The 13886-nt window shown below is 32.6% G+C and overlaps 2 protein-coding genes across 4 annotated transcripts; both read right to left on the bottom strand.

Annotated features, from left to right (window-relative positions):
- Positions 1–849: 849 nt before the first annotated feature.
- LOC137828970 (cationic peroxidase 1) lies at positions 850–3555 on the bottom strand. Its single transcript, XM_068635756.2, has 4 exons — positions 3226–3555; positions 2488–2679; positions 2206–2371; positions 850–1407 (listed from the first exon to the last, which is right to left on the bottom strand). Exons 1-4 carry the CDS (start codon positions 3469–3471, stop codon positions 998–1000), a joined length of 1014 nt encoding a protein of 337 aa, XP_068491857.1. The 5' UTR covers positions 3472–3555; the 3' UTR covers positions 850–997.
- Positions 3556–5592: 2037 nt separating this feature from the next.
- Positions 5593–9674, bottom strand: LOC137827953 (protein RDM16). 3 transcript variants are annotated; one of them, XM_068634334.1, is made up of 6 exons: positions 9080–9674; positions 8434–8715; positions 7862–8269; positions 7573–7767; positions 7031–7191; positions 5593–6657 (listed from the first exon to the last, which is right to left on the bottom strand). In XM_068634334.1, exons 1-6 carry the CDS (start codon positions 9608–9610, stop codon positions 5775–5777), a joined length of 2460 nt encoding a protein of 819 aa, XP_068490435.1. In that variant the 5' UTR covers positions 9611–9674; the 3' UTR covers positions 5593–5774. The 3 variants fall into 3 exon arrangements, with proteins under 3 accessions (XP_068490435.1, XP_068490437.1, XP_068490436.1); XM_068634336.1 differs by lacking the exon at positions 9080–9674 and having other exon boundaries at positions 8434–8557; positions 8635–8715; XM_068634335.1 differs by lacking the exon at positions 9080–9674 and having other exon boundaries at positions 8434–8552; positions 8635–8715.
- Positions 9675–13886: the final 4212 nt, after the last annotated feature.

Here is a 13886-nt window from a genome sequence, read left to right as displayed (position 1 = left end):
AGATACGTAATTATATTATTTAATTAATTAATTATTATATTTTATTATATATTACATAACTGTTAAATATTATTTCAATAACAAATTTTATTATTCAGTGATTATACTTAAACATTAACTTTAATTAGTACATTATTTGATTAGCGCTGAAATTAAAATTATTTTTATAGATGCAGATTAAAATTAGTTTTATTTAAATATTATAATTTAATTAGAAAATATTTTATAAATTTTTATTAAAAATAAAAATTACTTTACATATCAATAATTTTTTTAATTTAGAAAATAGTTTTTAATTTAGTCAATAATAACTAATTATTTTGGTGTCTAAGATTATTTTATATTTCACAAATTCTCTTTATGATAGTTAACAAGTTGCATACAAATTAATAGGGATGAGAAAGTGGGCGGGTGGTGCGAGCCGGCCCACTGAAAAAAACGCGGGGCGGGTTGCTTATTTCAACCTGCTGGCATGCTTAGGCTCGCCCCACATAACCCGCAGTCCACGCGGGCCAAGTGCCCGCATAACCCGCATAACTTTAAAATGTATATTTTTTTTTCTACACCTCATATTTTTTTTCATGTAGTCTTATATTTTATATTCCAAAATTTTTAATAACATCTGCTAAACATGTTTCATGAAAATAATATTATGAGACCATTTATCTAATACATCTAAATAAAAAAAATTTAATAAATATTTTTATGCGGACTGGCCCGCAGACCCACAAGCCAACTCTTATACAGAGTGGGCCAACCCGACCCACATTTTGTGGGCCAAGTACTGAGCAAGCCTATGCGGGACGGACAACCCGCATTGCCACCCTACAAATTAATAACTTGAAGTAGTTGAATAGAAGTCATACTTTTAGTTAACAAATTGCATTAGATTACAGTGGAAGGGTTTATTTGAAGAAAAGCTGAATGAAATGAAGTAGCTTAATTAAATTTTGCATTGAATATTAATATTAGAGAATAGATATAATCATGAAGTTGATCAGGTTGAAGGAGGATTGACGAGCCTGCAGTTTTGCCTGATCTGACCGGCTGAGCCGGTAAGTGGGGTGATGATGCTCATCTTCAACATTGCATCTGCGAAGTCCTTCTTGAATTGCCCCATGTCTCTGCTGTAGCTGATTACTTGATTCTTTGTGGTTTTATCAGTGCTGTTGTTGGTGAAGAGTTGTTGATCAGAGTGAACCAGACCCTTCTGCTGCAACAAGTTCTTGTAAAAGGAATTGTCGAGTTTGAATGGAGTGGCTGAATCGAAAGCACTGAAATTGTTGTCACCACCTTCGAAGGGACACTCTACTTGTCTTTCTTTTGCAAATTTCTGGTTAATGTCGCTGTCGTTATAAATCCTGGTTCTGAAGAAACGGCACCTCACTAGTCCTATTGAGTGACCACCTGAACCATCAACATATAAATTCATTAAGATTCAATACTTTATCAATCATCTTAACAAGCTAATTTTGTATATCTTTTGTGTACGTGTAGAGTGATGATAAGTTGACAATGATATATCAGATCATGTTGTTCGAGTTCTCATATCGACTAAAGATGAACATAGTATATAAGTGGATCTAAACCTCACTTTATAAGTTAGTATCAGGTTCCGTTAAACTTAAATCTACTTCTCAATATGTTATTAGAGCTTTTTAAAGTCTATCTTAACGACAATTTGTTGGTCTTATCAGAGCATCCATAAATATATATAGATCGATTTTATGAGATTCAGTTAGGCTTAAATGTCACTTCTCAATAGATTATAATTGAAAAGAAAGACAAAATTTGGTTGAAATGAAACAATTTTAAAATTGTATTGGTCAAATCATAGCGGTAACAGAGTTGTAAATGCATTTCAATTTTCATAAACTCATTTTTAACAAGCTAATTTTGTATATCTTTTGTATAGAGCGATGATATGTTAACAACGATATATCAAATTATGTTCGAGTTCTCACATCAACTAAAGATTAAGACATTTAATAGTATATAAGTGGGTGGAAACATCCCCTTATAAATTGGTTTTATGAGATAGAATTATAAGTCCACTTCTCAACATGGTATCAAAGATTTAAAACTTATTCTAACGAGAGTTTCTTGATTTTATCAGACCATTCATAAATATATAAGCCGATTTTTATTTGTAAAAATAACATTTTTCATATATTTAATAATGTATTGGGGTTTAAAGGGTATTACCTGATAAGGTAACTAGTTCTTTGACAGTGAAATTTTTCTCGTGGAAAGCACGGATGAGGTCATCAAGATCAAAAGTGGGAGCTGGTAAGTCTGAATTAGATTCAGCTAAACTTGCTGTGGTTGAATCTCTTCTGCCTAATGGCACCTCCCATTTTGGTCCACCAAGCTGAGATTTTACATAAACTTATCTTACAATTACGTTCTTTTAATTAATGCATGTTATTTAATTATACACACACTAATGGGTATATGAATCTTAATTGAATAAGATAAAGTACTTACTTCAAAAACACTGTCTCTGGCAGCAACGGCTAAGATGTCAGCACAAGAGACAGTGCCTTTGCACATCTTCTCCAGCTTTGATTTTATGTTATCTATCACCTCAAAACCCCTAAGGGAGTTAGCATTTGGAAATGAATTCTTCTCCCCTGTGAAATTATCCGTGTCGTCTAACAATACTGATGCATCACATCCCTGTGTGTCAAAACAGATCCATGCTCACTTTGCATCTAATTAACATCTATCATCATTCACTTGCATCTCACCTAACACTTTTTTCCTCAATATATCACTACTAATATCTAATATCCTGGATAAAGACATGTGTTGTGTTGGAGATTTCACATTGACTAGATATAAAGACATTTCATAGTATATAAATAGATGCAAATTTCACATTCTAAACCGGTTTTATGAGATTAAGTTAGATTTAAAATCCACTTCTAATATGCACAACAGGCTTTGATTGAAGACATACATGTATTAAAAATCTCACATAAACCAGAAATAAAGACATTTGATAGGATATAAATGAGTGTGAATCTCATCATATAAGTCAGTTTTATGATGTTGAGTTATGCTTAAAATCAATTTCAATAACATAATATAACATAACATGCAACACACAACATTGACATGCAGAATAGTATTAATTCTATCTCATGTCTGCAGCAATTAATGCATTATTTTGAATGTATTCAAACATGATATATAAGATGGTGGGAGTGAAACGAGACTTGCTTGAACGAAGCAGTCATGGAAATGGAGTCGGAGCAAGGATGCCCCCATGCGAGACTCATTTTTCACAGCTTCTTTCACTGCTTTCTTTATGACGTCAAGGGCACCAGGACAAGTTTTATCATAAAATGTAGTGTTCAACTGAGTAGTGTTTAACTCAGCTGAAGTAGCCCCAATAACACATGCAAGCAAAGCCAAACAAAGTTTTAGTTTGAAGCCAAACACAGAGAGAGAACTTGTAGTAGCCATTGTCAGAAGCCAAGAGTTTGCAAAAGTAGTAGAATTATGCAGAGAGGTTTGAAGATGAATGGTGGGTGATTCTCATGGCCATGAAATGTTACTCTTATATAGAAGTTTTGCAACATGTTATGCATATCCTTCGGGTCAATTGTGTATATATCAAATCATATCTAAGAAAGAATCTTTTGACTGAAGCAATATGGAGTCGACCTGCAAAGCTGCAAATGATTGAGATTACGAAACCAAGTTGTTAATTAGCTGTATTATGTGCTAAACAAGTTTGACTTGATCAAATTCTTGCAGATTTCATTGCAAGACAATGCATCTGCACTCAACCTATAAGGGTGGATCGATCCAAATATAAGAGAAAAACCTATAGTTTATGGCTGTCAATTTGCCTTTGTGCTTGGATTCCAACCAGAGAAAGCTTCTGTGCTAATGAAACTTTGGAGAAAAGATGTACATTGTAAGAAATAAGGAAAAGATTAATAACTTCAAATCCTATGGGGATATGGTTTCTGAAACTATGAACACTTTCTTTACAGAAAAGTAACAATACATTCACAAGTTAAACAATTATACTCACAACTATATTATCAATATATACAATCACTAAAGAATGTCACATGCAAATAACTGTTTTCAGTATAATTTATGAAAGGTTTTGTAAGAATATATTCATGTATAAGAAACACTTGTCAATATTAGAAGAAATTGTTTTTAAAACACCATATCAATGCAGATCCTGTTATCGCAGTATAGGGTAATTTCTTCAACCTTATTGTGAGAAAAAGAGAGAGAAAACAGATAAAAAATATTACTCCTCAAGATTAAAGAGAAGATATAATCTATAATGATTTATAAAGTTTTCTTAGGCCTTCGCTTCTTATATTTTTTACTAGATATATTCGTTTGATATAAGTGGGGAATAGCAAAACGTTGGGCCAGCTGCATGGGACCTGGGCTTTTGAAAATAATAGGGGTGCAGTTATTAAAAGCGTAGTGGTAAATGGTAAAAATGATGATGGGATGTATGCATGGAGAACGCAAGTAACAAATAGCAGAAATGCTTGGCCAGCGTACGGACCCCGATTTAAAAAAACTTGTGGCGTGTTTGTACGGAAACCGCGAGTGACAAATAGCAGAAATGTTGGCCCGGCGCATAAGTCCAGCCTTAAAAGCCTGGATGGGTGTATATATGGAAAGCGCGAGTGGCAAATAGTAGAAATATTGGACACGCGAATAGGCCCAGCCTTAAGAGCCTGGTGGGGTTTATGTATGGAAAGCGCGAGTGGCAAATAGTAGAAACGCTGTTGTGCATATCTAAAAAGCGAGATGCGAATCGTGAAAGTGATGGGCCATCTGAATGGGCCCAGGCTTTTATTAAAAATACGGTGCAGATATTAAAGACGACTGGCAAATAGTAAAACTGTTGGGCAAGCTAAATGGACCCAGACTCCTTTTTCTAAGAGAAAGTTACATGTGTAACTTTAATAACTGCTTTTACAATATCACTATCACAAAATTGTAATCTTAATCTTTTTCTCACATTCAACTGTTATCCATTTTATTATAACTTTTTTTTCTATCAAATATTATGGGCTCACCCTTCTTCACACTCAATTGTTATTATCTATTGTAATAACTTTATTTATCTAATATTATGTGTTCAATATATAATGCTGATTGTTAAATCATGTAAACAAGTTAAATATAAAACAAATATAATTGATTCCATTTTCAAACCAACTTTGCTCTTTCATTTGCATTTTGAAAATAAAAAATAAATAAATTACGTGCAGTATCTTAGAAGTCGTTAGTTTTAAGCTTCAAAATGTATTAAAGCTAAAACTGGTTTTGTTTAGTTTCAAATATGTGATTTCAGTTTTTAGAATTTTGATATCAAAGGCTGAACTCGAACTACGAAAATGAAGGTGGAAGTTGGTAGAGATGATTTTGGTAATGGTGTTGAAATTGTAGAGAAGGTAGTCATTGTGTTGTTTTATAAGCATTTCACTATTTTTACCTTTCTATATGGTTTTTAAAATCTCTAAGTGAATAAGTTTTATAAGCATTCAAAATTGATCTATATAGCAAAAGGAAAAGGCTTACACCACTAATTCATCTATATAGCAAATTCAAAATGATTTATAGACTTCATTGGCCAAAGGAAAAACATAGGAGCACCAGCAGCTATAGTGTGTATTATTTTGTTTAAAACACTGCTAGATGCAAATTATAGAACAGATCACTCACCAGAAGACTTTAGTCACGAAGGCCAATAATGAAGAACAAAAGCATTGTAAGACATGTCAAACAGCTTCATCTTCTACGTAATTCACAGCTAGGTCCCAATAATGAGGAACACCGGCATCCACAAAAACTTTACGGCCAGCTGCTTCAGTGATGCAATCATGAACACTGAACCTATTGAAGCTGTGTTTCGCAACACTTCCTTGCCACACCAGAACACACTTATTCACAGTCTTATCATCATCTGAATCTTCATTTTCTTCTTTCTCTTTTGAAACATCACTCCAATTAATACGCCTAAGCATAAGTTTCCCATACCTCTTAATCGACTTGCTTCCACCTTCAACCACAACAACACTAATACCATCGCAGATCACAGCACATCCTGTCAAACGGTTCTCTTGAGCATTAACATCAACTCTAAAGCGGCACTTGGGATGTGAGAGATCATTTATCTTGTAAAGGGAAACAAGCGTCTCCAGTGTATTTGGGTCATCAAACAGCTTCCTTTCCTTTTTCTCCCGCAGCTCTGCAGGAGTAAGCTTGCGTGCAATGTTTCTATCTATGTGAGCCTGTTCACGCTCAGCAGCTGCACTACGGACTTCCTTCTCAAGCCGGGTAGGATCCTGAGTTGCTTCAGTGCCAAGTACTTTCATTAAATTGCTAATCTTGACCTTTGGTTTTGGTGGTTCTATGACACCCTGTCTTATCATCTCCTGTCGATCTTTCTCCTTAGCTATACGTCTTTGTGTCCGCAGTTTCTTCTGTTCATGCTTAGTTAGCTTGAGTGGTTGAGGTGGTGGAGGCGCAGGCTCAGCAGGCGGTTCAATTGGTCGAGGATGCTCCACATAAAAAGTTAACTTTTCCATTTTCAGTTTATCTTCACCTATGATTCCATTATCAATATCACCATAATTTCCAGCATGCAGAAGAGGCACGTCCCTGTTAAATTCAAATAGTTAATGAACACAACATAATGAGGCAATACTAGACTCACAAATAGGTTCCCAGAGCCAAATGTTAATTGTCAGATTCAATTTACCAACTATTCAACCAGTCTGTTTTCAAACTACACAACTGGTTTATTCCAGTTTGTCACATTGTATTTAATTCTAACATGATTATAGTTATCATTACAAACAGAAATAAAAGAACGCAAAGTCATAACTATTTGAAGTCTTAAACCAGCCAAATACAATATACTTCCTGAATCCAAATTGCTAAAATTTGGAGCATTCAAATAACACCCTTAAAGAATCATGACCCTTTTATGAACATATATAGAAAGCCATAGTTCAGGCTGGCATAAACTTACCACCATTCAATTTCTGGAATTTGGTCCTTGGGTTTTTCCTTAATTATAACTCTCTCAGTTATTTCTATTAAGTTTGGATTTATATCAGGAGCAGCCTTTGCCTTTGCCAACTGTGCTTGTTTGGCCCTGTGCTCTTTTGCTTGAGCTTCACCAAATTTACTCTGCATGAGCCAAATAATAATGACAAAGCTGTCATAAGTACATATAAGCCAGTTCAAAAGATTATACGAAAAAAGACAGATAAAGATTACACAGAGCTGAGACCACCTACTAGGGGAGCCTATGTCTACAGAAGCAGACATAGGAGGATCATGGGATGAGGCCTTGCAAAATTGTAACAAAAAGAAAAAACTAATAACTGACTACAGTTAGTTAGTCATTAATTAGGTGCGTATTATAAAAGAAGCAGTTGAGTTAGGAATGGTGGCATCATAATTGATCATTCTTGAGGAGAGCATAAGTCTCTAATAATCCTGTGACGCAGTTTAACATGCAATCAATAAAATAAAGGCTTTCTTTCTACTCATTTTCTGTTCAAGTACCTTCAATTTTATTGATTCAGCATCTTTTGACCATTTTCCTTCCTCCACAAACTGGAAATTCATCCTCTTTGGTCGCAGGAGCTTTGTTTTATTAATACCCATCCTTTCATCAAAATGAGGATCAGATTCAGGATCGATATCCAATACAGGTTTTAGTATTTCAAATGCGTCTTTCTTCTGTTTATTAATGTTGACCTGAAATATTCAGACACAGATTCTACAGTTAAGACAGAAATCCCAGAAAAAGAGAAAAAATGCATAGGAAGAAACAACTGAGAGGACACCAGACCTTTAATGTGCTAAGGTTGCTGGGCTTAGTCACATTAACAACATTTCCATGTTCATCTATTTCACGTCCCTGAGCATCAAGACGAAGAACAGGAGCCTTGGTGGGTTTCTGTGGAATAGCAACATCTGTTACCATGTGACCAGGAAACGTATTTATTAAAGGAGCAAATTGTGGATCTGGATGAAATCCCAGCCTGGCAGCAAGCTCTTGAGCACGCCTGACAGCTTCAATGTTGGGTAGATTTGCAATACCAGTAGGGCTAGTGCCACTGGCTAGAGGATTTGCAAAAGTAGACGCAGTTGAAGGGAAAATTGATGCAAATCCAGCCATCGAAGAGGGCACTGTAGATTCATCCTTTGAACCCAACTTTGAGCTTCCTTGCAAATCTTGGGTAGAACTCTTATTCAACTGCACAACCAAAAGCATGGCAATGAATGCATTCAGAGGAACAAGCATAGCAACAACAAAATGTATCAGCATTGTCAGGCTCCGACAGCTATTAATGAGAAATATCCAGCTGACACCAAATACTTATGAATAGATAAAAATTAGAAAGTGCAACGTCAACATACCTGAGGAATTTTCTTCAGTTTTTCCGCCAACTCTTTCTGCATTTGCAAGGCTTTCTTAGCCTTGGCTAGTGCATCAATAGAGAAGCTTCCCGGTTTTCCAGCAGTCGAAGACGGCCCATCTGTACTAGATTTTCCAGTAACCTCATGAGACCTGGTAATACTAACACCCTTATTTTCATTTGTGGTAAAATTCGAAGATACCTTGATAGGAAAAGAAGAAGAATGGGTCAAAGATGTCTCAGGCACAGCCAAGGATGTCACAGCAGGTGATCCCAATGCACCCTGAGAGAGCAAGGATAAAACGCCAGTGAATGTATGTTCCTCTCCAATTATACAAACAGGAGCAATAAGGAATCAGAAAACACAGAATCAAAAACAAAAAAAGCTTACAAAATAACATTATATAAAACATCACACAGCGCAAACCGACCTATAGGTAAAGAAACAAACAATCAAATTACATATATCCTAGCAATCCCATTCTAGTTCATTAAGCAGTAACTGAAATCAGACAACCCTGCAATTTATTAGGAACACTACGAAATCAAGCACATTACAATTCAACTACAGCCAAGAAAACTAAAAACAAATGCAGTGAAATATCTGAACATTAAACCATAACATTAAAGTAAGGAAAGAAACTCACTATAGATGCAGTGTCTTCGAAAGAAGCAGAGGCATGGGAGCCATTGGTGACTTCATCCTTGACACTGGCCTCAGGTATGCCTTCCATTTTATCATCACCGTTTACCTTTTGTTCTTGTTCTTCCTTTTTAACTTTATCCCCAAACTTCCTTCGTTCCCTCTTCTCCACAGAAACCCTAATTTTCTTATCCTCGAAGTCCCTCTCCTCGCTGAGCTCCCTCTCTTTGCGCTTGTGAGAATGCGAGGAGTGTCGCGGCTCCAATGACTCTTCCCTCTCCTCATCGCGCTTCACCTTCGACCTACTCTCTCTCTCGTGAACCCTATCCCTGTCCCTATCTCTCTCCTTGCTTCCTTCTCTGTCATAAGCCCTATCCCTATCTCTGTCCCTGGATTTGGGGTCGCGCTTGTGATGCCTCTCTGATCGATGATGGCGGTGGTCGTCGGAGTCGCGATGGCGGTGGTCATCGGAGTCACGGTGGCGTTCGGAGTGACGATCTCTGCTTCTCTTTTCGGATTTGTCTCTGTCGTCCATTTCAGGGTTTGGATTGGAAGATGCTTCGTCTCTGCTATTGTAAATTCGGTTTACCTTTTATTATACTTTTTTTTACTATACTTCTATATTTATATATTAACCTCAAACTCTTTTTCTTTTTTCACAATAAATATTAACCTGAATTAAATCAATAAAAAAATTATATGTTTGACTAAAATTGATAATCTCAATAAGTTTAATATAATTTTACCAAATGAAGTAGTTTTTATTTAAATTCAAATTCAAAATCTAATTTATTATTATTCAAATTTGTTTGAACAGTTTGTTAAATATTTTCTTACACCTTCTTTTTATATAAATTGTTCATTTTCTTATCATTGTTTTACTTTACCTGTCTTTACATTATTTAATATAGTTGTTAAATTTTCAATAAAAATGTTGTGAAATAAATAGAAAAGGTGTTTAACATTAATATAAATATCAATGCGCATGTAATTTATGTACACGTTTTTTAAATATATTAATGAAGAAAAGTATTTTAAACTGTATAATATTATTATTATTAAATTTTCTGATATAAATGGAAAAAAAGTTATTAACATTTGTACACATAAAAAGCATATAACATATATGGCCATTTGAAATTTTATAATACAATTAAAAAATATTGTTTTTTTGAGTAGTAATGATTAAGAGATTTCCAAATAATAAAAATATATCTATGTTTGTAATGACATGGCTTAAAATCCATATATTTAGTTCCTAATTTTTTTCCCCGTAACATTAGTTCTTTAATTTTCAATTATATTTAATCTTGATCCCTAAATTTTTTTAAATAATTTTGATATATTAAGGTTTAATTATTATTACTCTTTTCAATAATGTAAAAGAAAAGCAAGAGTATCATAAATTATGAAGACTAGTTCAGTATGTCCCATTTAAAATATTTATTTTACATATAATTAAAGTGAAAATTAAATAAAGTTGTGGATAATGAAAATTTGAGAAATTCAATTTAAAAAAGATGATTAAATAGTGAATAGAAATTAAAATTGTGAATTTTATAAAAAAAAAAGTATAAGATATGATCGTTCAATGTTTAATAAAATGTTTAACTAGATATGGATTATTACGAATGTCAGTGGGCTAACCCATTTGTAATGGGCCCAACAATCTAGAATTTTTTTTTCTGAAAAAAGGCTTTAACGTTGGACGCTATCTCATAAATGTGGGTGTTTCTTCCTGCACCCTTCAATTTCATAAAAAATTGTTTTATCCTTTTTAAAAATGATTTTTAGAATTTTTTTTAAATGTTTTCAGAAAAAAAAATTCAGAGTTCATTAAATATATTTTTAGAAAAAAAAAATCAGAATATGATTTTAGAATTTGTTTTTAGGAATAAATTTTTCGAAACATATATAATGTGAATAAACTTTTCTATGTTTTGGAAAGAACTTTTCAGAATAAATAGGATATTTTGATTAAAATTGATGGGATAATCTCATAAATGTTAGAATGAATTGGCAAATAAAAAGGGAAAAAATGAAATACTAATGCTTTGACTTTTAAATGTCAATGTTCTTTTTTTCATTTTTAAAATCTTTATTAAAAGAAGGCATTGACTAATTTTAAGCTTGGGCATGTTGCAAGTTCAACCTTTAGGATCATATTTGAGAGTGAAATGTGAACATGATAAAAAGGTCTTCACCTTATATAATTGCCGAATAAAAAAGTCCCACTTTAGTATATATATTAGAAAAAAAAAGGAAAAGAGACTAAAAAATCATAGTATCAAAATATTTTAGATATAATAGTAATTCAAATTCACAATCTTCTAATCCACTTTTAGCCATTTTAGAGATAATTCAGTGGTAAATTCTAAAGTGGAAAAAGAGTCCATGTGCTGAATTTTGAAAAACAAGTTATAGCAATAAATCTGAAAAAGAAGCTAGAAAATATGAGAATTATGGGTCTATTGATAAAACAAATTTCTTAACGCGGTTGAAAGTGGACCAACAACTAAAAACCTAATAATGTTTTTCTTATACTTTGAAACACGAATTAAAAGTAAAAGCTAATAAATAACGATATTTTGCAAACATATTTTTATAATTATTTTGACGGCGGATACAACCTTCAACAGATTATAATTAGAGAAAAATAATAATATTTTATTAAAATAAATTATTTTTAAAATAAAAAATGTTATTTTGATCATGTAAACTGAAACATATTAATTTAATCTATACAATTTTAAAATTGTTCAATCTGAAAATAAAAATTGTTTCTCTTCTTAGTTGTAATCTGATACATAATTATCAACATAGTACATTAATGTTTTTTTTAAGGATATGTTTTTCTTTTGGATGCTTCTAGTTTTTTCAACTGAAAATTAAATGTAGTAAGAGTATGTTTTTGTAAGAGTTTGAATATTTCTGAAATTGATGTTTTTTTAATTTATTCATTCTTTACTGATAAAAAATAATTATAGAGTGATAGATATATAATGTTAAAGCAATATTTTCCATCTATTTTTCTTCCTTACATCACTTTTACATGCTCTTTGACTTTCTTCTTCACATTTGACAATATTCAACAACACTTCTTTCCTTCTTTGGCAATGGTGGAGGGTCATTTTTTTGTGTGTGTATCCAAATGAACCTCTCTATCTTCTACTGTTCCCTGGACAAAGCTTTTTCAAATGGGTCTGTCTTCTGACATCGTGGAAAGGCACGTAAAAGAAAAGAAATATGAGTTAAAATTGAACAAAAATGTTTGACCAGAAATTCTTACACACTATGTTAAACTATTGTGATCTGAATGCATAGAAATTCATCATGTGGGTATTCTAAAAATACCTAACACTTACTAATTTAGCACAACTTGGTTACTAATTGACGGTGGTGTTGAGAAAGACGCGAGGCAGAATTTGGAGAAAAAGTTAGTGATAAGAAAAGTGATAAAACAGAGCCAAATTCCAAACACATAAAACAGTGACAGTTAACTAGATGACCAAACACCATTGGAAGAGTGTAGCATAATAATACAAAGATAATTTGAAGGAACACATAAGGAGAATGAATGAAGTGTGTGCACATGCAGAAATTGATGGTTCCATTTTCTGTGTTTTGACTTTGAGTGGTTTATGTGGGAACACAACCCAGAGAGAGATTGGTAAAAGTTAGCTTGCAAGTTGGTAACTTTGGCATGGTAGCCCACCAGCATTAACTACCATGTTTCTGCTTTTTTATGTAAATTAATTAAAGGGTTAAGGTAATTAATCTTTTGATACTAAGTTATGAGGAGAATCCATTTAAGAAACTCTTCTTCAATAAAGGGACTTCAACAAAGAATTCAGAGAATCTACTATTAATTATTTGATTGGTTTTTTTTTTTATTGGCTTCTTATTCTTTGTATTTGTTTTTTATCCATAAAACATGTGTAAAAACAAGAAATTTAAGTAAATGTTTAATATTTGATGTAATAATTATATAATAATAACATATTTTTATTTTAATTGTTGAATTTATTTATACAATTGTTTAATTGTTTGTTTGTGATGAATTTATTGTTGGATCGAAATTAATATATTAAATTATGATTACGAATATTTTTTTTATTTATTAACTTAATAATTATTCTTTGACCCTTTATCATTTAAACCTATCAATTGAGAATTTGTTTCTCATGTGTGAAAAACTTGTTTTGTATGACTAAAAGTGAGTTTGAAAAGGCTAGCGATGTCCCTGCATTGACACCAAGGTTGACAAAATATAATCAAAAGTTTTTTTTTATAAGAGAAAAAATGATTAAACTTTATTAGTGGATAGATGTGCAATCATATGCAATATCAAAGACACAGATTTCGAAGAAAACAATTTTAAATTTGTAAAAGGTAACCAACTGTGTCACCTCTCACCACTTTTCCATCCCTAAAGTTCTTTGACTTTGGCCGGCAATGTTTTTTTCTGGAAGCCATAGCAGAACTATAAAAAGCTCACAGTAAAAAGTAGAATTTAGTTATTTATCTTATTTTAGGTTTAACACAGGCAATTGAAAATGTTAATATCATACATGCATGAATAATAATTATAATAATAATAATAATAATATATAGTAGTAATTTGAATGAAATGTAGTGCAAATAATACTTTATCTTTATTCAATTCATCTTTCTGCTACCAAAAGAACTATTGCTAGTATTCTGTAGTTTTCAATAGTATTATGCAATACTCATAGTTATTTAGTAGGTACGTGGTTATTAAATATTTATTAATTGTTGTTGCATAGTGATATGCATGAAAACTTTTATAA

Source organism: Phaseolus vulgaris, chromosome 7 (genome assembly GCF_051622355.1).
Source record: "Phaseolus vulgaris cultivar YP4 chromosome 7, ASM5162235v1, whole genome shotgun sequence".
NCBI lineage: Eukaryota > Viridiplantae > Streptophyta > Magnoliopsida > Fabales > Fabaceae > Phaseolus > Phaseolus vulgaris.
Note: the sequence above shows the minus strand (reverse complement) of the source record. Positions and strands in the feature narration are given on the sequence as shown.

Excerpts from the sequence above, each read along its gene's own strand:
- LOC137828970 (XM_068635756.2), bottom strand. The coding sequence starts at position 3,471 with ATGGCTACTACAAGTTCTCTCTCTGTGTTTGGCTTCAAACTAAAACTT. Across the intron at positions 2,372-2,487 it reads CCAGAGACAGTGTTTTTGAA|CTTGGTGGACCAAAATGGGA; the intron begins GTAAGTACTTTA and ends GTAAAATCTCAG. Across the intron at positions 1,408-2,205 it reads AGAACTAGTTACCTTATCAG|GTGGTCACTCAATAGGACTA; the intron begins GTAATACCCTTT and ends TTGATGGTTCAG.
- LOC137827953 (XM_068634334.1), bottom strand. The coding sequence starts at position 9,610 with ATGGACGACAGAGACAAATCCGAAAAGAGAAGCAGAGATCGTCACTCC. Across the intron at positions 8,716-9,079 it reads TCGAAGACACTGCATCTATA|GGTGCATTGGGATCACCTGC; the intron begins GTGAGTTTCTTT and ends TTGCTCTCTCAG. Across the intron at positions 7,192-7,572 it reads CTGAATCAATAAAATTGAAG|AGTAAATTTGGTGAAGCTCA; the intron begins GTACTTGAACAG and ends TGGCTCATGCAG.